This window comes from Periophthalmus magnuspinnatus, chromosome 4, assembly GCF_009829125.3.
Source record: "Periophthalmus magnuspinnatus isolate fPerMag1 chromosome 4, fPerMag1.2.pri, whole genome shotgun sequence".
In the NCBI taxonomy this organism is placed as follows: Eukaryota; Metazoa; Chordata; class Actinopteri; order Gobiiformes; family Gobiidae; genus Periophthalmus; species Periophthalmus magnuspinnatus.
The window spans coordinates 15,678,163-15,705,174 of record NC_047129.1 but is presented as its reverse complement, the minus strand read 5'-3'; the positions used below and the strand labels follow the sequence as shown (position 1 = coordinate 15,705,174).

General features: G+C 39.7%; 1 protein-coding gene across 4 annotated transcripts in view; it reads left to right on the top strand.

The window, feature by feature from the left end:
* The window catches only part of ptprsa (protein tyrosine phosphatase receptor type Sa), a 255,817-nt gene that overhangs the window by 186,399 nt on the left and 42,406 nt on the right, over positions 1-27,012 (top strand). For 3 of the 4 annotated variants that reach the window (XM_055221435.1, XM_055221436.1, XM_055221437.1), the window contains 9 exons: positions 5,502-6,095; positions 7,028-7,122; positions 7,211-7,458; positions 7,835-7,922; positions 8,487-8,699; positions 8,884-9,050; positions 10,673-10,788; positions 18,287-18,334; positions 22,963-23,060. In XM_055221435.1, the coding sequence (XP_055077410.1) occupies positions 5,502-6,095; positions 7,028-7,122; positions 7,211-7,458; positions 7,835-7,922; positions 8,487-8,699; positions 8,884-9,050; positions 10,673-10,788; positions 18,287-18,334; positions 22,963-23,060 (1,667 nt within the window). The remainder of the gene's footprint in view (positions 1-5,501; positions 6,096-7,027; positions 7,123-7,210; positions 7,459-7,834; positions 7,923-8,486; positions 8,700-8,883; positions 9,051-10,672; positions 10,789-18,286; positions 18,335-22,962; positions 23,061-27,012) is intronic. The other variant, XM_033965526.2, reaches the window with a different exon arrangement.

Here is a 27,012-nt window from a genome sequence, read left to right as displayed (position 1 = left end):
GCCTATTGAACTACATTAAGTGTGAACTGTGCTTGAGTCATATTTTGCATAATCGTTCAGGCCCCTAATGGCTACTCTCACACCTATTAGCATACTGGCTAGCCCTACTGTTTTTAATCAAAACACGGTAGTGTCCATCAGCAAAGTGACCAGAACTAAAGAAGCCTCTCGGATGAGCTGCAAAACATCTTCACTCTAAACTTTTTTTGCTCAGTTGACAGAATTGCTTTGATATTAACACTAACATAGTGGTAATCCATTATAATAATTTCCTTTAAAACGAGAACATTGTGCTGTCAACTGACTTACAAACTGGTACATCTTAAACATCTTAAAACTGTGAAGCAAATAAAATGAAAACCACATCAGTGAAGTCCTTTTATAATAAACGCACTTAAAAGAGACACGCACAAACTTATGCAACAAGCCTTTCACAGACGATGGAGCACTCAAACTGCCTCCAGACACTGTGACGTCGTGTTTTGTTCCTTTTTGCCAACATAAAGAAGACTAAGACGCTGCTTCAATACAAAACATCTCCATAAAGGCTGTGCCGTTTTTGTACCACTCACAAGTCGATTCACATCAATTCCCAGAGTCTTTTCATTTTCAGCAAACCAGCACGTCGTATGTGATGGCTGGATTCATCACACTGTATCCAAAAGAATCTATCTTACATTTAAAGCAACTACAACAGCATTCATTCTGTCGCTGCAAGTACCTTTGTGTACAGAAGAATGGATGATTTGGAAAAGTTTTTGTTGGTCTTTACAAAGTGTTTCTTTTTTACTTTATGGTTTTGTCAGAAAAAAAAGTTGTGTCTCCTGACTTGGAAACAAACAAATCAATGACCACTTTATATGTCATTTTCTATAAAACTGACAAAAGTAGTTTGAAGCTGAAAGTATGAGTATAAACTGTAAACTACATAAAGTACAAGTTTAATCCCTCATTGTTATAATTGTGACCGAGAAGATTTCAAAGTTATAATAGTAATGGTATCTTATTTATGCGTAATAATTTTCCTTTTTATCAGATGAGGGCCAGCACAGACATCACCTTTCAAGTCATCCACCTCCACATCACCTCTGGTTGCATCCTGTAAGCGGACACCAGACGATGTTGTGTTTACATGGCCTGGCTTTGAGTGGGCTATTCTGCTGTTTTGTGCAAACAGCTGACAGGAAAAATCACATCTACTTTCATTGACAACACACAAATGTACAAAGACATTCAGTGGAATTAGTGTTGATGCTAAAATTTCAAACTCGATTCGGATACTAAGGAATAGACTCAATACTGATCCCGATACCACAATGATAATAAAAAACAGTCTTTATTCAGACAATAGAATGTGATTTTCAGCATCAAATAATAGTACTTTCTTTTATATTTACATCTGTGTAATCCCTCAGTCGTACAAGTAGGCTCCATAGTGGTCCATGGGCGTATACTAGTCTATGTGGTCTTATATTTGTTCTAATACAGCTATCTACTTGTCTTAGTATTGATTTGTATCTGGTTTTCAATGCATTTGTCAATGGTAAATGGAATAAAGTATAAAAAAATATATACAAATTACATTAAGTAGTACCTCATCATAGGACTCTGCATAGTTTTATCATTTTGTTCTGGTTTGGGCATATAGGCAGCTTTTTGAGACAGACACTTGATTAAAAAGTGCCCTTTCCACAAATGCACAAAGGTAATATCGTTTTTTGAATGTTCGCTGAAGAAGGACCGGAAATTAGAAGGAAACCCTATAGGATATATTTCTCCCAATCAGTCTGAGTGAGTGTCAACATAGGGCTGTTAACTCTGCGGCCTGATAAGAAACGTGCCTGGAGGTCCGCAAGGAGGGATTGAACCGGGGTCGACCCTGCAATAGACCTTGGGAGGGAGAAGCGGGGGCCAATGAGGAGAAAATGAAAATGGGAATTGGGTATCTGGTTGAGAGCGGAGAAGTTGGAAAAAATATAGGTCGAGAGAGAAAGAAAGATGATCACCAAGTCCAAGGAGTCTAATAGTAGTCATATATACACACAGTAACACATAAGCGGGTATCCCCACTATTCATAGGGCTTATATCCCTTTGGGGGTCTTTTGTCAGGCAGATTGGCCCTTGTCCCCCGTCACCTTCTTTTTCTTCTTCTTCTTCCCTCTGAGCTCTAGTGTATAAGACCCCACCCAAAACAATCAAATGCTTTGTATTACATTTGATGCCTGTAAGCGCATGTCGCATCGGAGTCTTGGTCCTAAACTTTATAGCACTGCCTTTATGAAAATAGTGTAGTGTTCTGGTGTAAGGAAATACCCCGAATTTCTTCTGGTTGTTTTATTTTTTGAGGCAGTAACCCACTCCAAAACAAGAGCAAAACAATGACAGTTTCAACTCCTAGAGCCGGTCTCCCAAACATTAATTTGTCGGCATAGTAACCAATTGTCACATACAAAAGCAGTTACATTAACAACAACATATTAACAGTTGCAAGTAAACAGTGTACGCAGACAAAAGGGGCGAGGTTAAGTGTCTTGCCCAAGGACATGATGACAGTATTCATCTTTAGGAGGCTAGAATCACACCGGCAACTTGTGGGTGAGTGGATCTGACCGCTTAACCAATAGTGTGTATGTCGAGAGTGGGATTCGAACCGCAAACTTTCAGATCAACGGACAAGCGACTGAGCTAAACACAAAATATCACATCATTACAATATGTTAGAGAACGATTTTTTATTCCAGCGTCTATCATTCCGAATGAGATTCAATTTTTATATTATGTTGTTTTGAATTTTTGAGATAATGAATGAATTAATTAACATATATATATATATTTTTTAACTCTATCCTTAACCTAAAGCAACAGAAGGGTTTAGCGTTAGCGTCTTGCTCAGCCTAGTACGTACTTCAGTTTTGTCCTTGGGTAGGACTTTGTCACAGGACATCTGGCGTATAAACTAGAAATGTATAATATATGCATTTCCCTTGAAACAGCACAATTGAATAATGAATGGCCTTGTGTATGTTTCCACTTGACCTACTAAGACCTCTAAAATAAACTTTTGTGAAAATGTGAAAAATAACCCATAGAACGCGTGAATACCACAAGTGTAGGAACGACTTTATTCCGTAGCCTGTTGAGGTTTGTGTAAAATTTAAAATGTCAAATGCATGCACAAGCATCACAGGAAGCCATCACAAGACCATTATCTCAGGTTAGATTTCCTTGATGAGCCGTGAACGCCCGGTCAGAGTGGGCTTTTAAATGACACCAAGCTGAGCTATAGTACGCTACTGCAGAGTATTAGGAGGATCCGTCTCACCCCCGCTATCCCATTAACAGCAGCGTTCACTCTACAGCTACACTTGTGTTTTCCCCAGCCTGGCCAAAGAGATGCATTAGGAAAAGGAAATGAATGCAACTGTTGGAGATGACCATTTTCTAACTTGCAACATCTAGAGCACAAAGTCATTTATAGTAATAAAACCTCCAAACCTTAAATGTTATTATTATACAGTTCAACGCTACACACTGGAAAGAGGAACTAGTAACTTTCCCCATTTGACTGTCCCATATGTTAGACGTGAACAGTTCTAAGTAAGACCTATATTATGCACAGTGGACTCTTGTGAGGTTTAAGTCATGTTATAATGTTGTTACCTCATCAAAAACAGACCTGGAGTTGTGTTTTTTATGTTTGAGTAACCCTTTATTATTAGTCTGTCTACATCTCCAAAGCACAAAATGCCCTGTTCCACCTTGTGATGGAACAGGGCATTTTTCAGTTTGAAAGAAGAACTCAGCCTAAATGTGCAGTGTTTGTGTGTTTAACAAAACAAAACACGACTCCAGGTATGTTTGTGAGGAGGAAACAAGATTATAAGATGGATCAGAAAACAGTGTACTATGGGCCCTTTAAGATAAAGCTTTCTTCATCTCACAGTGGAGAAATTCAATTGTTAAGGTAGCTCTTACAACACAATTAAATTCAGGCTTTAAAGTAGCACTATGTAACATTGGTGATGGGTCCTCTACCTGCTTGTATCCAAGAGTCTGTCTGTTACGTATCTCACGTTTATTTACCGGTAGTTGCATGTGTTTCAATGCTAAAGGCATGCACACTTACTGTGTGCAGTGTTGCTTCACCGCAGAAATCCTGCTTGTCTCGCTGGAGATAGAGATGTTATAGGTCATTATGTGGAACATTCCAGGCAAGGCAATAACATCTCCAGGGCAGCTATTCTCTCAACCACCAAAAGTTACAAAGTGTAGCTTTAAGAAAAAGCACAAAATATGTGCTGTAAAAAATATAATTAATTGTTAACATTAGCAATGCCAAAACAATGCAGAAATGTAACTAATCATACACAATGGTAATATCATTATCTGTTTGCTATTTTGTTACTTAGGAGTATGAAAACCGTTAGGAAAACGTCTCTTTTTCATGTAATGTCTCTTTAAAACAAAAGCCTATCTGTAAGTGGAGTGCCCATGCTCTGCTGTGAGGCACCATTAGTCAGGTTTGTTGGATTAACTCATCCCTGTGTTTGTCAGATCACAACTTTGATTATATTTGCCGGTTGCCTCCCACAACTCACTGTTTGTATGTGGGCCGGGATTGAATTTATTTACAGAGAGATAGGGCTCAAGTGTGAATCAGCCACAGTCATCTCTCACAACGCCTTGATGGCAACTTGAGAACTAAAAGCTCCCCATAAGCGCTGGTGCTTCTATCATTCGGATGGGCCTTAAATGGAGGGTTAGGACGAAACGTTTGTCACCCATAAAGCACGGCAAAACTGGGCCACTCTGAAGAATGGTGTCTAGACCCCAAGTGTAGATCATCCATTTTACAGCAGGCAATGACTCTTTGAGTGGAGAGAGCCTGTGTTCCCAGCTCAAAGTTTTAGTAATGCTTTGCTCTACTGAAATTATTTTGACTGTTGCCTACATGAATCATGAAACTGTAATGGGCGCAGTGATCACTCAAGAATTTAGAGGCTCTAAGGAGGTGCTGCCAAGCTGAGGAAACACAACCTGTCTCGGTTTGTCGGCTGTGTTTGAAATGTAGTCTACTGTCAATCCATTCATCTTGTCTTTTTTGTATGTAGACTTACTGGTAAATTATATTTGTGTATTGCGTTTTTACAATATTTTCTAAAACAAGGCCAATGTCACAAGAGTATATTTGCAAATTAAAATTCTGTGGCAGCATCCACAGCCTCCCTCTGCCTGTCAGATCCTCTCAGTCTTTAATGTAGTTTAAGATTAGTCTGAAAACCCACCTCTTCTCCCTGACATTTAATACTAGGTAGACAGGATATCTTAGTGGTTTATTGTTCTTTTCCTATGTATCATGTTATCTGTATATTTGCTTTTTGTTGGCTTTTATGTGAAGCAGTTTGGACTGAAGTTGTTTTAAAGTGCTCTATAAATAAAATTGAATTAAAATGTTATATAAGTCTTCATTTGCATTCATGTAAATCTTTTTTTCTTACAGTGCCAGGGCCGCCTTATCTGTCAGTGGCTCAGAACTCAGAGACTTCAGCCGTGGTTCGCTGGGACCCTCCAGACATGACCAATGGAATGGACTTACAAGGTTACAGACTCCAGTTTGGACGGAAAGATGTCGCCCCTCTGGCCACACTAGAATTTTCAGCTCAAGAGCGAGAGTACACTGTTGGCAATATTCACAGAGGAGCGGCCTACATGTTTAAAATCTCAGCCAAGAGCAGGGGGGGCTTCGGAGACGAGGCTGTAGTGGAACTTAATGTCCCAGAGAATTCACCTGGAGGGTACCCTCAGATAAATGAGGGCTCCAACGTGACGTGCTGCTCGGTTCAAGTGTCCTGGTCCCCTCCAGTGCTGGCTGAGAGGAACGGGGTCATCACTGAGTACACCTTGGCCTATAAAGAGGCAGGGACTGGAGAGGCACCTCGAGAACTTCACCTCCCTCCCAACTTGTCCAGCTATGTACTCAACAGTCTCAAACCCAACTCAGCATATGATGTGAAAATACGTGCTCACACCAGTGTAGGTCCAGGGCCCTACAGCCCCCCTATGCAGTATCGGACGGTGGCCTTTGACCCAACAGGTAGGGCTTGCTGTTTCTCTTCCAGTCTGGTTGACAGGGGGTTGGATTGGATAAAACACAAAACCACAAAATGAAATCTGCCCCACCCCCTCCTTCAACCACCTTCACTTCACTTCAAGAACAGAAACTAAATTACTAAATATGTTTGCTTGCCGTGGGATTCTCACTTCACTAACCCCAACCAGGTAAACTCAGTCAGTCAGTCAGTCTAGTCAGCCTTTTTGAGTGTATGTGGAAGAAGTTTGAGGTAAGTGGTATTTGGTCTGAAGTCCAGTCTTTCCCTTTGCCCAGTGCACTCACACAGTTATTCATCCCAGTAGACCACCAGGTAGGACATTTGTAACAGGAGTTTTCAGCCATATACAAGCAGACAACGGTTGTTTTGGTTTTGGTTTTGAGATATTGTACCACCTTTATCCCCTCCCTCCCCGATTCCTTGTTGCCCCTTCTCTTGTTCTTCTATGAGACAGCTTGTGGCATGGCATTCCCCAGGTGCACTGCAGAGGACTGTTAGCATGCTGTGTCTTTGGTCTGTCTCTGTGCCCAGTGTGCAGCGCGTTGGCAGTGGCAACCCGACTCAGCGCGAAGAGAAACAGAAGCTAAAATAGACATCTGCCAGTTGTTAATGGCAGACTTAGGTCATGGTACGAGGTGAGAGGGGTTGGCACTGTCACGCCCGCTAGCCAGTGGGCACACCCTGCTCCACGGGTTTGTCATCCATGAGTCTTATGTGCTGTGTGTTTTAACCAAAGCCCTTCTCACAGCCAATCACAGCTCACAGCTAAACCACTCTCCAACCCAGAAGAACTTTGCAGGGGAACAACATCTTTTTTTTAAAGAACTAATTTAAGCAACTGTACTGTTTGTTCAAATAATTTGCATCTTTTTAATACAATCTTTTTCCACATTTTTCATTTTTTCCTGTTAATTAGATGTCCCAAAGAATTTCACAGTCAAGTGGGCAACGAAGACGACAGTAGTGCTTTCATGGAAGTTTTCTAACAGCAGATCCCCATATAAGTGCACCGTAAGTTTAGTTTTTTTGTTTTTGTAATGTAACTGGTTTATTTAGCTGTAAACTTCAACTTTTTTTGTAATGATTTTCTTTACTACAGATTGAGTACAACCGGCAAAAAATGGACGTGGATGCCAGACAGATGAGGGTCCTGGTGACTGGTCTGAGGCCGAACAGCACCTATGAGTTCAGGGTGACCTGCCAGGAGAGCGTGGATGGGGGTCCAAGGCACCGCGTGGTCGCCCGCACGGCACCTATGCTCCTGAAGAAGCCCAAGCTGGACATCTATGCAGAGGCAGACAACATGCTGACTATGTCCTTCCCACCTGTGGAGAGCAAGGACATCAAGTCAGTGTCTTATCATATCAATGGTTATTTTGGTTTTGAGATATTGTGCCACCTTTATCCCCTCCCTCCCTGATTCCTTATTGCCCCTTTTCTTGTTTTTCTATTATAGACATGGAAGTTATTTGCACTTTTTAGATATTTGCACTTTTTAGCATGTCGGCTATCAGCGATATTATGATTAGGCCAACAGCAGTGGATGAGTTTGTAGTTATTTCAAATCGTATTATCAAAATCAGCTCTACATATCAGCCCAAAAATATCGTTTCTTGGCCAGCAGTTTCTCTGGATTCTAAATCTACATTGTTCATAAAAAAAACTACACATATTTTTTTCTCCTATATTTGAACTTATTTGACGTTTCTTGTTTTGTTTGTAGAATTTACTATGTGGTTGTGGTGCCTCTAAAACGGACTTCAGGAACAGTCAAAAATCTGAAGAATCCAGATGAGATGGACATAGAAGAGGTAGGAATTGCACATTTTAAAGCTTATTGTACTTGAGTCATTGAATAAACACAAAGAACTAATTTCTCAAGCTGTTCACTGCAAAAACTGAACTCCTAAAGCCACCCTTGTTTTCATAGCAGGGGTGAAATAGTGTTGTTGAAGATGGGGCTCTCATAAGTACATCTCTGCTATGCTAATTTGTCCCCTGAAGCATGCAGTGCAGAGAATTACCAAGTCTTCAGTCTCTTCCATGTCTCGGGGTCACCTTGAGCAGCAGATCAACCGCTCACATCCCCATTGGATTTGGGATTACAGACATTCCCCTGCTGCCTCTGTCTGCGGTGAACGGCAGCAGTTGGGTGGTGTACTGGGCTGGAACTCTACATGGAATTTTGCCAAAGTGTTTGCAGCTTTTTTTTGTACAAGCAGTGACAAACCAGCTATTTGTTTTCTTTAGTCTCAGCTCAGTTAAGGCAATTTAAAGCCTAATAAACCTTTTGGTCTGCTATAAATGATATGATTAAAATTAATAGTGTATGTATGATTAAATGAAAGCTCTTGTTTTTATTGCCCTCCTCTCAGCTGCTGCGTGAGGTGACCCTGAAGCGGCGGACACGGCGTCAGTTGGCCCAACTGGACCAGAATAAGCCGTACATCACAGCGTGCTTCAGACAGCTGCCCTCCAGCTTCACTGTGGGCTCGGACCACCGCCACAGCAGCTGTGAGAACAAGCCCCTGGAGCCAGCGCAGGAGTATGTCTTCTTCCTGTTGGCTGAGCTCAACGCCACGTCTGGGGTAGGAGCCTCCATCATATCAAGGCCAATAGATGCACCTCTAATGAGATATTTGTTTTATTTAACTTGTAACATACTGTAACTATGAGTCAAGTTGGTTCTGTTAACTTAGATTTTTATTTTCTCTATTCCCTGAGAGGAAATCCATCTAAATGATATAATACCATTAACTTTTTTCTTTTTAGAAAATGTTTGCCACCAGTCCATACACTGACACAGTGATGACTCCAGAGTCCCATGTGGACCCTCTGCCTGTGGAGACCGGAGGAGATGGGCTCATCTGGGTGGTGGGCCCAGTCCTGGCTGTGGTCTTCATCATCTGCATCGTCATCGCTATTCTCCTGTACAAAAAGTGAGTTATCTCTCAATCTTTTGTCCCATTTGAAAAGGACTTAACATCAAATGAGACCAAATTGTGGTAGTGTATTTACAATTTTGTTTGTCTGATGCAAACAGGCCAGTGGGAATTATTACATATGTCAGAGTAATGTTGTGAAGTGCGTGTATAGCTGATATTTTCACTCTCAGAGGAAGGACAGGTAAATTGAATTGCATTTATGTTCCTTGTTTGGGTGCAAATTACATAATGACTCCAGAATCAACCCAAGAATAGGTTAGACCCAAATAAACTGGAGCGTATTTATATACTCTACAGTTTCCACACAATTCAAGCACTGCACGTTTTCAAAAGGCTCCTCCAGCCTTCAGTGTTTTGCATAATAGGATTGGCAGAAAACTCTCAAGCACCCGGTCTGTTCTTTATGTTAAATAGAACAGTGCTCTTCTCTGAGAGACTGTTCTAATTTCTGTTGAACAGATGTTCCACATTAGCCTGTGGCTGTCCATTACATTTGCTTCTTTTTGAAAACATCAAAAATATCTATTTAAATTCTCAAGATTGATAATAATAATAATAATTCAACAGTATCGACATGAGATTTTTTATGTCCGATGTATAAAGATATATGAAATGCATATATATTGTATACACAGTCATTTTTTCTCTTCATAATAGGTGTTTTTTGGATGTGAGGAGAATGAAGAAAGATTTTTTGAGAACAAACTTGCCTGAAGCTAAAACTAATACATATTCCATTATGGCTGACTGTTTAAATTCACAATTGTATATACAGCTTAGTTGTGTGCACCTTTAGTCAATCCATTTGGCAGTACAATTCCCTCTCTGAGATGGCCCACATTATAGGGCACACCCAGAGCGAGAGCTGGTGAGGGGACAGAGTGCAGCTCAGAGTGTCAGATGATCCCACACTGTCTGACCCTGCTTTACCTTCTGTCGGTGGTTAGGGAGAGTAACATCTCTCCTTGGATCTTTTTCTCTTGTCTTTCTCTTCACCTCGCTCGCCCATCTCTCCCTGGTGAATAGTGTTTCCCGGGTCTGCCCTTGGCCCTGACATTGGCCCTTCCCATCTGTATCCGAAACCCCCCGCCCCGAGTCCCCGCGCACACATTCACTGACACACAAACACTTAAATGGAAGAAGCATCAACATATATATAATCCTGGCTTCACTATTCATTGACACAACATTGTAACATACACACACACACATACACCCACTCTCCACCGCAGATGAGCTTTACTGTGCGAGCCCAACACTGACCCCTGTGAATTTTAAAGTGTGCTCTATTGATTTCTCTCTCTTCTCGCCTTCCCCTCTCCCCTGTTCTCCTTGTGTGTTGTCTTTTTGCCATCTTTATTTATTTGACTCCCATTGCTTTCTATGGAAACAGCAAACCTGACAGGTAAGTTTTAGCTGCACTTTATTGGATTTTGCAGGGAAGGGTAAAATAGCTTGGCTCAGCATAAAACATGTAATACGGGGTCGACAGGGTTTGGCATCCAGGTTAGATTTTTAGTAGAGAAAGGTCTTATCTCTGACAAGGTTACCCATCAAGACTACGCACCTGATGCAGTATTCATCATTTAATTATTTTTTTATCCTTACTTTTTTAGCCGTAAAAGAAAGGAATCTGAACCTCGCACAAAATGTCTGCTGAACAACGCAGATATCACTCCGCACCATCCCACAGATCCAGTGGAAATGAGACGAATCAACTTCCAGACTCCAGGTACGATCCAGGACATGCTCATCCTAACCCTAACCACCAGCATTTTTAAGACTAACTTTAGTAATTATGCTAACACTTGATTTAAACACTATGAGCAAGATAACTAATTGCTATGGTAAATTTAATTAATATATGTGATCCCTTCTCTGCACTCCCAAATCTAATCTGCTACAGGATTGGAGTGGTAATTATTGAGTGAATGACTTTGGTGTAACTAGAAACCCACCTAAGACGATATCAGCCTTAGAATTAATATTACTGGTGTAAGTGTTTCTAATAGATAACATTTTCATATTTTACAGTTTATCTAGGGAAATGTAACACTGTCATCAGTCCTACCTAAAAAAAAACCTCCAAACTGTATAATCCTTGGAAATAGATTTAACTTGCAAAACTAGCTAATGATGCAACAAAGCTAAAATCACCCAGCACGTGCTATGACTACAATTTACATTTCTAATCACATAGTGTGCGTTTAAATGTTATTTTTGTTGTTGTTTTTTTACAATCACATATATATATAACATTTTCTCATTGATATCGACAACCTGCAAAGGCGATGTTGTTAGACGAGACATTTTTTCTTGTGTTTTGGACTGCTTCCTCTTTCCTCTCACCTCCATCTGATGCTTATCCGGGCTAAAGCCAGGTGTTAACAACAGAGCACATCCAATCCCACCCTCATTCTCAGAGGCATCGCCACCTAAAGCCTGGATGACATCTTTCTCTTGTCTGCTTTTCCGAGCCATTACACAGCCGTAAAATGATAATCGGACTCCGTGCATTTAAGGCAAGGTCACAGGGCGCTGTTGTTTAGGGAGTTTGAAGTAAAATCCCACTTTCCATGGTTGCTTTGAGGTGAGACGTCAGATTAGGATTGTGGCTCTTCTTGTAGCAGTTCATTTGAGAGTGGATTTCAAGTGGCTTTCTTCTTATCCCCCCAACAAGCTTAAGAATGGCAGAACTTAGACAAATGGAATTCATTTTTGACATTTTGACAGGGGGTTTTGGGATGGATTTTTTAACCAACGTTGACAACTAAGGGCAGTGGTTTGTGGGATACTTTCAAGATGGTGCATATCTTTATGTTGTCAACTTGAGAGATTGCATGTGGGCTACAACTTATTACAAAAAAACAGAAAAATATAGTTACAAAAAATAGTTAGTATTAGCATTTTCAGTGTTAAATCATTTCACAGTGGCTACGTTTACATATTTACACCAACATCTGACTATCTGATTTCTGGACTTCAAATTTCATGCGTAGTTACATCCAATTTGTGTAATCTTTTTTCTTTCTAGTTGTTCAGATTTTGACAATAAAAAATAAAAGGCAAAATATTTACTTACAATTGTTATAGATTTAAAGTGCCCATATTACGCTTTTTTCTGATCTATGTAATGTTTTTCTCAATAAAAACATAGCTGGAGTTTTGTTTCTTTCACACATGTTTAACACACAAACCCTGTATAATTAGTCTGTGTTCTTCTCTCAAACAGAAAACACTCTGTTCCACCTTGTGATGTCATGTGGTAATACAGGAAGTGCTCCACTGTGTTTTTAAACTTCATGCACCTTTACTCGAATTACTTGGATCATTTCAGCCCTGGAATTGCCAATCTGTACTGAATAAAGGTAAAAGGAGCTGTTAATTTGCAAACTACCACTTGATGACATCACAAAGTGGAACAGGGCATTTTGAAGTTTGGAGATGTAGACAGACTAATAATAAATGGTTACTTAAAGATGTGTGAATGAAACAAAACACAACTCCAGGTACGTTTTTGATGAGGTAACAACATTATAACATGGTTTAAAGCTCTTAAGAGTCAATTTTGCATAATATTGGACCTTTAAAGAGCTATTTTAAAATGTATTGTACTTTGTCTTTCAAATGCAACCGTTGCTCACACATACACATAATCAGAATGGTTTTGCTTGCGTAAACAACCATCAAAAATCAAATGTAAATATTGATTTCATTCTAGTTATGACTTTTACTAGCCCCACTGTCTCCCAAATTTTGATAGTTTTCCTATAAACTTGCTGGAAAATAACCTCCCCCTCCTGCCTTTCTCATGTTTTTTCCCCATTTTTACTGCTCACCTCTTTGTCCCTGAGCCTACTTTGTCTGTCAGCCATCTATCCGTCATTCATGGCTAGTCACTCTTGCAATCAAAAGGCTTGAGTTTCAAAAAGTGAGCCTTCTCAAAAAGCCCACAGAGGCCCACACAAAAAATCCAAACACTCTTGCATCAGTGAGAGGAGAGCGAAAGCAAGAGAGAGAGAAACGCTACACAATTGGATTCCTCTGTCGGTGGTTCAATTTTCTGTCGCCATCTGCTTGGTATGCAGGCCTCGTGGAGTGCCTCTTTAATGACAAGGTTATAAAGGGTCATTGTGTGTATTTGTCTCTCTGACTTGCTCCCTGCACACTGCTCGCTTCTTTTTTTAAATAATAGAAATTCCATGTCTTTAGCTTCACCAATCCGCTGCTATACGACTTCTCATTCAACAGCCGTGCCATTGTTTCCGCAGAATTGGGCGATGTTGTTATCTCCGCACGCAGGGAATTTAATTTGAATGGACAATTTTGGACCAATTAAGTGGGCCGGTGAGCATTGGTGAACATCCTCCCATCAGCTAATAGCCGCCATTGTTCAAACGAGCGTTACTCCCAGTCCACTTATCCGAGGCCTCTGTGGGTCTGGCTTGGCATATGCTGCGTCGCCACTGACCATTCGCCCTTTGCGTGTGAGACAACATGTTTTAGATTAGCTTAGCCCAATAAACTAAGCGTGGCTAATGCGTTGAGGAAGACATCGCAGACAGCGCTTTAAAGCCAATACTTCTGCGGATGGACCAGCTATGATGTTCGATAACTCCTGGGGGCGCTAAGTGGCTCATTTGGTCATTATGTGCAGTGGTGCCTGGGGTTTAATTGTCAAATGGGGCACGGTAATGAAGCAGCACGAATCAGTGGACATTTACTGTCAATCCCTTGCCAAAAGCTGTCTCAGTTTTGCCATCACTCGTATTCATTTTATCAATCCATTTTTAATCTTATGCCGTGGACTCGGAGCGTGAACCATTAGAAATCCTGAGATAGTAGAACAGCCGCTGACAATAGGGATGGTCTAGTCTTTAATAATCTGTCCTCACATGCGTGCTTTGTCATATTATAATATGAATCTACATAAGAAAACCCACATGATTACTTTCAAGGCAAACATAAGAAAAAGGGAATATAGAGTTTTTATACTTTCCATACTTGAATTGTTTCATTCAGTAATGAACCTATTTATAATAAAGCATAATTAATATCAAAATACTAATCACTAACAATCCCAAACATATTATGTATTATGTGTCACATAGAGAGGTGGGCGGTATGTCAAAGTAATACAATTGCTGATGTAGTTTTGAAGAGATGCAACATTTTAATATTGAGTATACTGTTTATAATAAAAAAAAACAAAATGATAAAAAAGACCTGATTCAGAATTACACTTAAAATAACTTCAGCTGCTCAAATTGCTTCACATAAGTCAACAAATATATAATAATAATAAAAACAAATATACAAATAATATGATACACAGGCATAGAACAATAAAACACCAAGATATCCTGTCTAGCTAGTATTAAATGCCAGGAAGAAAAGTATTTTTTTTTTCTGTTGGATTGCCAAAATATCTTGAGATTATTGATATTTCGATACTCCAAATTTAAGTATTAACATGTAACTTTGTTGTCAGTATTGCCTGCTCCAGCACATATGTTTAATCAGATCTAGTCGTGGGCTCATTTTCATATATTCACACAACCACTGACACTCCCCATACATCAACACTCGTTACCTTAGACTACAGCAACAGCTGTAACAGCACTCGACACACACAGCAAAGACACACACACAGCAAAGACACACACACAGCATAGACACACACAGCAGAGACACACACACACACACAGCAGAAACACACACACACCGCATAGACACACACACAGGAGAGACACACACAGCAAAGACACACACACACAGCAAAGACACACAGTGCAGACACACACAGCATAGAGACACACAAAGCATAGACACACACACAGCATAGACACACACAGCATAGACACACACAGCATAGATACACACAGCAGAGATACACACAGCAGAGACACACACAGCAGAGACACACACAGCATAGACACACAAACACAGCAGAGACACACACAGCAGAGACACACACACCACATAGACACACACACACACACAGCAGAGACACACACACACACAGCATAGACACATACACACAGCATAGACACACACACACACACACACAGCAGAGACACACACACACCGCATAGACACACACAGGAGAGACACACACAGCATAGACACATACACACAGCATAGATACACACACACAGCATAGACACATACACACAGCATAGATACACACACACAGCATAGACACACACAGCAGAGACACACACACAGCAGAGACACACACACATACAGCAGAAACACACACACACATCAAAGAGACACAGTAGACACATACACACACCATAGAGACACACACTGTAGAGATACACACATAGACACACACGTGCAGCATAGACACACACATCATAAACACATACACCACAGACACACACCATAGAGACACACACCCTACACACACCATACACACACACAATTGACACACACACCATACACTCACACCATATACACACAGCATAGACACACACACACACACACCATATACGCACACCATAGACACACCCCCACACACACCATATACAGACACTATAGACACACACACGCGCACACATGCACACACATACACACACATAAACATCACGAGACGTGCCGGCGCCTCCCACTGCGTTGAATGACATTTGGAGACAGTGCATCAGAGCGCCCCCCGCCAGCTTTAATTAGTCACTGTCACAAATCAATTAGTGAGAGAGGGCTTGTTCGACGTCTTCATTTTTTAGCGCACTCATTTCGCCCGATACCCTCTTGCCTCCCGAATGTGAACGTGGTGGAAAAGCCAGTTTAATGCCTAATAATTACCACATGAATAATTACAGGCTTAGAGTATCAATTCATAACTGAAGATTTTTAATAGCTTAGTGCATTCAACAGTGTGTACTGGCAAGAATCAATATTTTATGACACTGTTAAGACGATTACGAACAATATAGTGATAAAATAATAATATTGACTATTTAAAGTAGTATTTTGAAAGTTCTTGATGCAGTTTTGAAGAGATGCTAAATTTTTATATTGAGCAAATTGTTTATAATAGGCCAGGCGAGTTTATCTGTATAGCACAATTCTTTACTGCTTTACACAATAAGAAAGACATTAAAATCACAATGTAACTAAATCAAAACCAAATCAAACCAAAAAAAACAACAAAAACTTTCAGTCATATGCACAGCTAAACAGAACCGTTTTGAGCCTGGAGTTAAACATTGCCAAAGTAGAGGCCTGTCTCACATCTTCCAGGTTTTAGCTGCATAAAACTGAAACACTGATTCCCCGTGTTTAGTCCTGACTCTGGGCACCAGCAGGAGGCCGGTCCCTGAAGTCCTCAGAGTGCGAGTCGGTCATACGGCGCTAACACGTTGGAGATGTAAAAAAAAAAAAAAAGACAAAACAAAAACCTCAAAACGCTGCAAACAGAGCTGATCCAGAATTTGAAAATGGAACAGATTTATGTTGTAAACTTCTTCTTATCTGATCCCCCACTCATATTAAAAACACATTTTTGCATATTTCTGTTGGATTGCTAAAATATTTTCAGATTACTGTTATCTGGATACTCCAAATACACATTAAGATCTATTTTTTTCTCAACATTGCCCACTCTAAGCACATACCCTTAATCAAAGGTAGTAGCGGGCTCATGTGATGTATGTGTTCTGACGTGAATCAATATTTTATGACACAGTAAAGATACGATACAATGCAAGACAATATAACAACATTTTCCATTATAGGCCAATAATAGCATTGAGGTTGAAACCATGGTAACAATGATAATGCACGTTGCAGCTTTGCTTTTATATTATTACCAGGAAAACACTAATAACTCTACTTGGTTCATAGCTATCGTGTCCTGTTTTCTTAAGTAATTAGCACGGTAGCGCGATCATCTTTCACGCAATTTTCTTTATTTTACGCTGCTATTACTTTGCTGTATGGTGCTGGAACAATCAGTATTCAATTATCAGTAACCTCCGAACATTTTTCTGTTCAAAACAACGAATCTAAGCCCAAATACTGCGGATCAACCCTTGTTTTTACTGACGTCCACTTCTCTGTACTTACTTCGTTCTACAATTTTATTTTTGCATAGGATTTAGCAGCGTTGTGTTTAGTAACGTTGGCATAAATGAATAAAAAAAAAAAAAAAAAAAAGCTTCTAGACCTGCAAATATCCATAGGAGGGTCCGACAACTTCATGGCTCTTTGTTGTTACGACGTTTACAGTGACGTCATCTCCCATTGGGCAGTGGATTTGTTTAATTTATTAGCTTGTTTTAGTTGAATTTTGCTATTTAAAATGTGCAAATGATAGCGTAACGATCCACGGGTGCTGTAGATTACAACTATATAGCGAGTTCAAGCACCATATGTCTTTTTTAAGTAACTGCCAAGTAATTACCATGGTAACGCTTTCACTTTCCATACAATCCTCTTTCTCTTGCCCCGCTATTACTGTGTTTTAAATTGTTGCAACAATCCATATTCAAGCAAACATTTTTTCAGTTCAAAGCAATATCCCAAACCCAAAATGCGTCTTAATCAAAAAGGTAGTTATATAGATATAGTGTAAAGAAATAAAACATCGAAACATAATTCAGTCTTCACATGCACCACTGTTTTGGGTGGATTCTTGGCACCGCCGTCTTTCACCCACTTGTCCACTTGCGCTGAAAGCTGTCACATCTGGTTTGTTTCTGCTTGAACAGCTGGGGAGACCTTAGACTTTTTCCACATGCTCCTTCCTCTGAGGACTCCCTGCCTACCTCTGCTGCTCCACTCCACACTTTGAACCTCCGTCTATTCCCTCAGAGCCCTGACTTCCCATCAGCCCCGGCTTCTCGACTGTCAAATAAGAATGCACATGCTTTTCCACACCTCTCACTCCCAGTAGCTCAGCAGTTAGTAGTGGACAATGGCTTCCTTGAGGGTTTCGTTTTCGCCGGGGAAACATAAGCTGGTTCTCCCCGCTCTCTGTTTGTGTCTTTATTCATCGGAGCGGGCGTTTTCGATCTGACAGCTGTTCGTTAAAGCTCCAAGATGGCAAATCCATTTCTCTATAACTATTATGTGACGGTGGACGCCTGTGCTTCTTGACTGAATGTGCACTTTCATAAATTGTTAAGAATTCTATTGATTTTCGTGCTTCCATATGCTATCGCTTTATTTCGCATTGTGTTGCATTGTAGCTGTCATAAAACATCTGCCTATATTTTTTGCAGACTCTGGTCTAAGCAGTCCACAGAGTGATGCAGATTTGAATGGTGAAAGTTAGTCTCACCTTTTTTTATATGGGTTTTGTTCCTGTGTGTTATCTGGCCCTGCTTGCCTCCAATTTTTAGATCATTTGCTTTATTTTTTCCCATGATGCAGCTGTGCATTTGGCACTAATTTTTACTATGATTTTGAGATACCCTGCTTTTATTTTGCCTGTAATTTGGATGCCATTCACTTGAGCCTGGGCATTAATCCTCACTGTGTAAAATAACCCGTTGATGTTAAAGATGGTGGCTAGGTAAACCTGCTGTGTCCGAATTTCATCCCTATTAACCTAGAAATATATAATGGATTTTACTCAATATAACTGCAATGTTAAATCCCGAATTTTCCCTTGTTCTTGAGGCAAAAAGCCAGTCAAAAACCTCATTGATTTATGTTATTTTGTCTACAGTTACTCAACCTTTCCAGCACATCACAATATAATCTGTGCAATTTGGTCCAGCCAAATTAGCCTACTTCCTTCACTATCTATCCATGGGCTTCAGAATTATGAAAAGGCAGAGCTGTCGCCATAGCAACTAACCATTTAAAACAAAATATCACATCTTTTGAATGGTCAGAAGTCTTCAAAATGTCACCTATATCCGGAAGCTGAAACCCATGAATGTAGTGCAAAGGGCTAAAGCGCTAGGGACGAGATTTGGACGCAGCCATGTTATCCCTCACTCCTCTACTCCTTCACTTTCCCGTTGCATTTTCCAACTAACTACATCTTTTGTGCACATGCCGCTAACAAGCAAAATTAATTAGAGCTTTCACAAACAATGGCTCAACATTTCATAACCTCTTTGTCCCCCGCTCTCGGCAAAATCCTCTAGATTCTGGATTGTGTCTGCTGGAGGCTCATCCCTTCTGCTCCTTACCTTCTGCTTGAATTTTGTCTTTTAACACACACTTTACAAGTATTCTATGGGTAAAAAGGAACTACGTTGACTTATCAAGGACGACTCGTATACGGAGAGTGGAGAAGGATCGGAAATGTGTAATTAAATGGGAGTTGGTTTTGTCGGACTCACTGATCACACTCTTGATTAGGATGTGAAAATTTATGCAGATGTGAAGGAATTTAGAAAACAATTAGAGCGTTATAAAGCATTGGATGGGATTAAAATTGTCCTTGAATAACACAGGGACACAGACACTGATTTCACAGTACAGTGTACACAAATAGGAAAAGTAGTAGGGTTTTTAAACAGTGAAGTACGATACGATTCTGAAAAGACACAGATATAGTAAAACATGCTATAAAGTTGAAATACAGTATGTTCATGTTAATTTTCATGAATAAAAATACAGAAACTACAGCTATAAATAAAACCCCTAATAATAATCTTTTACAATATTTTTAGAGCTTAACTAACACGTTTTGGGCCTATACAAAATATATCCATCTATATATTATTAATTATTATACCACGGTCAGTGAGCATTCCAAGGGCTAACTGCGGTGCGTTAATTCTGCATAGAGCACAAGTCGTCCGACAGCGCTTAAATCACGTTGTATATCACTGCTCTGCCGCCCTCGCCATGACATGTCACGACGTGTAAACAAATGCTGACCTGCTGTGAGTAGAATGCAGGGGCTAGTTTCATTTAAAACACTGAAATAACTGATATTCGAGACATTTACAGACAGAGAACAGGGTTTACAGATTCACAGGTGAGACATTTCAGTTTGTAGCCACAGTAACAGCGCATTAAACAACGAGGAGCCGTGCGTTCTGCAGTTTTAATGTACTTCGTGGAGGAACACCACTTCCACTTCGCTGCCTGTCGTGATGTTCTGCGACTTAAAACTACATAACGCACGGCTGCTTGTTGTTTAACGCTTATTTAATTTATATTGAAATGAATACTTTGATAACTTCATTATCTTTGCAGTGATACATTTTAATTGCAATACTGAATTAAATCAACTTATTTGATTCTACTGTTTTGCAAAGCACCTTTTAGCCCCAGTCAGACACACAAAGTAGGCATATACGGAGAAAACATTTTCAAACCAACTTTTTGGCAAGTTTCTTGGATAGATAAACAAATTGTAACTCAGAAACCTTAAGTTTGTTGTGCAGGTAAACACTTTGGCCTGATAAGAGTGTCCAAACGTTCACGCTCTTTCCCATGCAGACAGTAAACAGCAACCTAGAGCACCTGATAGAATTTGATTAATTTATTCACACTGCAAAAGTATAGCACAAACAGTCTTTGATCTGGGCTCAAACACACCGCTCGTGTTCTATCTCACCGAGGAGTCAGGACCTCAACAATTACATACAATTCTTATTTTTCTCAGAGCTTCTGATAGCTTTCCTTTTGAATTTGGAGCTGCCAACTAAATTTAATTTGTTATTTTTCCCCGTGCTTATCTTGCCGAATCCCCGTCGCAGAAGTGATTAATAACACTTCTTGAGAGCTGCCACCAATATCTCCACGGTTTGTTAGCTCTCCGAAAAACAGAGCACAAATAAACAGTTTTTGCATAAAACGTGTCCTCATATTATTACAAGGTTTTCTTTGTTTGGTAGTAAGGAGTAATAATTAATTAGCAACAACAAAATAATATTAATTTAGAGGAAAGCATTTAGACGATTGGTTTAAAGGGCATCTGTGCTTGCTACAAAACTTTTAACGAGCACGGCGTTTAGTGGAAGATGTCACACCATCCATAGCATTGTAATCTTTGTTAATCTTCATGTAATTAATGCCACTACATTATAAAATAGATTGGCATTACTAATTAAAAGATGTCAGGCTTGGGAGATCTGTCTTTCTCTTCAACGTAGCCGACCACTATATGAGCAAGTGACATTCAACACTGTAATACACAAAATGGCAGAAAATCTATGAGCTGTTTCTATTTCCATTTATTTTTATTTATACAGTGAGCACGAAATGAGAGCGCTCAGACTCTCTTTTCATGGGTGCCCTGTTAAAATGCAGAACAATACAAAAACAAAACAAACAAATAACTATAAGTCCATTTAAAACATTAAAAACAGGAGCAGGTGTGAGTATAAATGTTTATCACCAGATTATTAAAGTGCATTTGTGGCACTGTGTCTAGTTTTGCATGCATGACAATTATACAATCCTATATTAAAAGTACACATATTCAGGTTCAACAAAGAAGTGAGATATTCAGGCAGTCTATCAATGTTTCAATATTAAATGTATAGTACTATAAGCAATTGTTTGGACCAAATTATCCATAATTAACTAATCAATCGAATCATTACAATTTAGTTAAGAGAGTTTATTACAAACCCCATAGAGTAACACCCGCCCACCTCGTTTTGTATACAGTGCACAAAGTCAGCTAAAATATACTCACCAGCCTTGACATTGTAAGTGATATTAAGCATCTTTAATAAGGAGAAAATGCTAGCCTTTTAATATGATTAGGCAGATTCTCATGCTCAATTAAGCTAAGACATGCCCTTTGAGAAGCGATGTTGACGTTGTGTTGACCTACGACCCCATGCACTCAGCGGGAAATGGGGCTCTGACTAAAAATATGAACGTGTTAAGTATTTCCTTGGCCACATGCAGGGACACAGCACCAATCTATGGCTGCTGCATATTCCATTACATGGCCCCAGCATTATGCGTCTAAATGGATTAGCAGACTGGAGCGCACAGCGGGGTTGATTACAGTGGCGCAGTGGCAACAGCACATTGTGAATATTGGTACTAGTAAAAGGCTTTCTCGTGATATCTCATTGAAAATAACATAATATTAAAGGGGCATTGAAGCTTTTTTATATACGAGGAATTTATCACTGGCAGAAATAGTAGCTTGCTTGCTTTGCACCTTCTGAAACACGCCTGACGAGCTACATATTATTTGTGGTCACCTCACTCCTCACATGATCCCAGGTCAGGGGCGGCGCCAGGAAGAGGCTTGAGGAGGGGTTAGCCTCCACTAGAATGGTCCAGGCACCCCCATAGCTCCCCCAAAGATTTCGTAACACATCCAATCTCAGTTAATATGATCAAATGGCAACCTCCAAGAGTTTAAAATGAGACTACAATAAAAATAAAATAATTTATTATTAGGTTTTATAAATTACTACAGGGGCAAACTACATATAAGCTTAAAACAGTGACGCAAACATGGTAGGAGTTGGGGGATGCTCTCCATTGTTAAAAAGCTCTATATTAACATGTTAAGTGAGCATCCACATTGAAAATCTTAGCTCTTCCAACCAAAAATGTCTGGCTCCGCCTCTGTCCCAGGTTAGGGCTTCACGCACTTACAATAACGCCAAAACTTTGCATGGCAACAGTAGCTATGGTGTTTTCAGAGTATAAACACATTAATAGCTGAGGCGTTATTTCAGTTATGTTTTATAGGCTCATATGCTATTTTGCAGCTGTATAATGTATAACGGCCATTGTTTTATTTGGTTGTTAAAATATTTCAACCAATCAGTGACAGATACACTTTTTGAACTCCAGCGTGGTCACTATAACCCCAGTACTCGGCACATTTTTGCAGTGTATGCTGTGCACAAGCTTCCTCACCACTACCACTTCTTAAATAATATTTTGTTTTCATTGTTCGAATTGTATTGCCGTCATCTTAAACATGTTTTTTCTCTGTTTTCTCGCTGAGCAGGTATGATGAACCACCCTCCTATCCCTATCTCGGAGCTGGCTGAACACACGGAGCTGCTCAAAGCCAATGACAACCTGAAACTCTCGCAGGAATATGAGGTGAGGAGGTCAAATGTCAAACTTTCCTTCCCCCTTTAGCTTCAAAGTATCGATTTTCCTGTGATTGTGTTTTCATTGTGAGGTCGTAGTGCAGCTTTACCCATGGGAGTGAACATATTCTCCTGTTTGTTATTGCCTTATTAAAACTTCAAGTAATTTAGTGGTGTCAGGTCATCACAAGATCTTCCACTATCTACATTCAATTTGAATGATTAAAGAAAAGTTAAAATTACAAACTTTATCTATTCTTGTTCTTTATTTAATTTAAATTATTTAATTCTATGTAATGTCAGTGTGTCTGTTATATGAGTGAACTCTTATAAATAAATATATGTAATTGTGAATCATGATGTTGCGTAACATCCTGCAGTTTTCCAAGTAAACCATCTGATCTTTTGAATGGTGAAATATCCTCAAAGTGTTGCTTATACCAGAAAGCTGACACCCATGAATGTGCTCTTTGCACTTCTGCTCTGATGCTCAGATGATGTTGTCATAGTACTAACATGTCAAACTCAATTTTGATATGAAGCAGGGTTGACACTCAATACTGATTTTGATACCATAAAGCTGATTAAAGCATCACTTTTTTATTTACTTTTAATAGTCATTTACTACACAAAATAATAGTAGCTTGTCAAATATTACCCCACGATATCACAAAAAGCAGGTCCATTCAAAACCTGCACATGCAGTTTTCAAAGTACTTTTTTTTTTTTTTTCTGTTCCAATACCGATGTTGGCTTGAAGTATCTGCCGATATCCGATATTAGCCAATACTAAGGCAGAGACTGAAAACATAATTTATTTCCTTTAAACGCAAACAGTATTTGATAAAAATAATCCAACTTGTCATTTGAAGTAATTAGAACAGCTTTGTAAAAAAAGTTTAATATTATGAGACGTTTTGGGCAAACATTGACCTGTAAAGTCTTACTACACCAATTTATAGACCAAAATGGGATTTTGGCTGAACTGATATCTTGGAGGCCGATACCTGATCCATCAAACTTTTCAGCATTGGCACAGATATTTGATTCCCGTGTCAGTGCATCTCTACTATATTCTGCTTGCCGTGCAGGAACAGGCTCTCTCTGGCTCACTAGCTTTAGCATAGCACATGCATGTGTATTTGTGTGTGCTTGTGTGTATTTGTGTGTATGGGGAGTGGTGGTGGTGGTGGGGGTAACAGAGCTGTCTGGGCTCTGAGACTGCAGCATTATAAATGACACCCGAGTTGATTAGAAATCAGGAGCGCTGAATCAGCTCTCGTTTGCATACAAGCAATATCCCGCTTTGGCTGTCCCTAAATCACGCGCCTGTCGCCTCGCTCCACTCTGTGCCGGGCCTTAGGTGGAGATGTGGTACATAGAGCCAGAGATTGCTCCCATCATGCCTCTGGGTCAGACACATAACGACTTCTCATAGCAATTGAATATTTCCTTTGGTATCTATAATTCATAAATCCACACTGCAAATGGACAAGCTTGTTCCATTTAAAGACTATAACAGAAGTTGACGCTTAGCTGCGACTACAACTTCTAATTACTTTGTGCTTTAGCGTCCGTTCGGTCCACTTTTCACTGTTTTTTCACTCCTGCACCCTTCACACACCCCAGCACAGCGCCCCCCAGGAAAAATAAATGACCAAATTAAATCGAGAAGTGTAATTTTAATTTTGTTATTTTCTTGATGAATGGCTGCTCGTCCAGGCGCCCCGGCTTGCCAAGCGCGGCTCTTTCGGGGCTTTTTGACTGATTGGTTTTTAGGCAGGCGGGATGTGAGGGTGTGATGGAGGAGATGTGGTGGGGGGGCTGGGTGGAGAAGCAACAGAGGAAAGAGAGTGTGGGAGAAAGATGAGGTAGAGGAGCGCAGTTAATGATGAGGATTCAGTGGGAATAGAGAGGCCATCACAACTGGAGCAAGGCCGCGAAGAAAAGATCATCTAACCCACAGGACCCAATAGGAATGAAAGAGCCACCGTTTTACCTGGAACACTATATTCAAAGTGTGTGGTCCACGAATAGTAATATTATAAAAGTATTTTCACAGCTATTGGGACTGTTGCCATAGCGATCAACTATTTATATCAATTCATTACATCTTTTGAATGGGAAAAGGGCCTCAGAATGGTCCATATGTCTGGAAGCAGAAACCCATGAATGGATACTAATACTACGAGCTCCCCCGCATCTACTAAAACATTTGTACATATTACTGCTACATTCTTCAATTTAAAATACTACGCTGAAGAAATGAAGACCGTTGCCATAACAATTACTAACTTAAAACTAAATATTTGAATGGTGAAAATTCTTCTATAAGCTGAAACCCGTGAATGTACTTATATGCACTCTTGTCTGTTCAGATGCTATTGTACTAAAATGTGAAGTAGGTTTGATACTAATTGCGATATCATAATGATGATTAAAACATTAACATCTTAAAGATCCTATATTACACAAAATTGATTTTTGTGAGCTTTAAGCCATGTTATAATGTTGTTAAGCCCTCAAAAACACACTTAGAGTTGTGTTTTGTTTCATTCACACATGTTTGAATAACACTTTATCATTAGTCTGTCTACATCTCCAAAGCTGAAAATGCTCTGTTCCACCTTGTGATGTCATGCAGTGGTAGTTTTAAAGTTAACAGCTCCTTTTACCTTTAGTTCAGTAGAGATCGGCAATTCCAGGGCTGAAATTATCCAAATGATTCTAGTGAAGGTGTATGGACTTTAAAAACACAGTGGAGCACTTCCTGTATTACCACATGACATCACAAGGTGGAATCAGAATCAGAATCAGAATCAGAATCACTTTTATTGATCCCCGAAGGGAAATTCTCTTAGTTAACAGATGCCACAACCACAGGATAGAATTTAAGAATAAGAATAAAAGTCATTTAAATAAGAATAAAATTAGGAACAGAGTGTTTTCAGTTTGAGAGAATAACTCAACCTAAATATGCAGGATTTGTGTGTTAAACTTGTGAATGAAACAAAACACAACTCCAGGTCTGTTTGTGATGAGGAAACAACATTATAATAACATAGATCAGAAAGTAGCGTAATATGGGCTTTTTTCTTACCATATGATCTTATTCTAAGCCATTCAAAACCTATAATGGAACCCATTTATGTATTCTTTTCAGTATTGTTACCCAGTCAAGTGAGTCACTTTAAGCTTACAGTGGCTGCTAAGGATGCTATCACAATTGTTAGTGAAAATGACAGTGTTTATTTCTTTACAAGTATATGATAGAGTCTATTTTACTTCATACTGAGCATAATTCTCCATTGGAAAGTCTGTTTCACCTGGAATGCCATATATTCATTAGATGTCAAGCAGTTAGCAGCCATTTCAGTAAAGCTCTGTGATGGTCCCCGCTCTCTCTCATCACAGGCAGGAGAAATTGATGCATTATTCAAGCAAATTGAAAATTATTCCCGGTCGAAGTTATTCCGCAGAATTTGGTACTACACGCGCAGAGCAAATATTACTCATATGCTGGTCTTAATTTTCAGACTGACTGATGTCTCCCAGAAGTGACCTCAATCTTTCTGCACATACAAACCAGGGCTGTGAGATTGGAGGAGCTTCAAAACACTCTCTGGCAGTTTTTGGAGTCGAGGGCTTAAAAAAGTGCATTCCCGGGCTGGACTTTATTTTACGTTAGTCCCCTGGATAAAATCAATTTTGAATCTCATTTCAGTAGTTTAAGCGATTATAATCAGAAAAAATAGTGGGTTGTCATGAACAGAGAAAATACTGCAAAATTGTCTTCAGATAAAGTAAATAAATAAACTGGAAGCTAACAAAGTACTCCCTACTAATCTGACTGCTACAACAGGATGTGCTATCAAGTGTTGTCAAATTACACAAATGACAGACTGAATTTTGATTTTTGTAAAAGTTTGTTACTTCATACCAATTTAACACCACAGGCCATA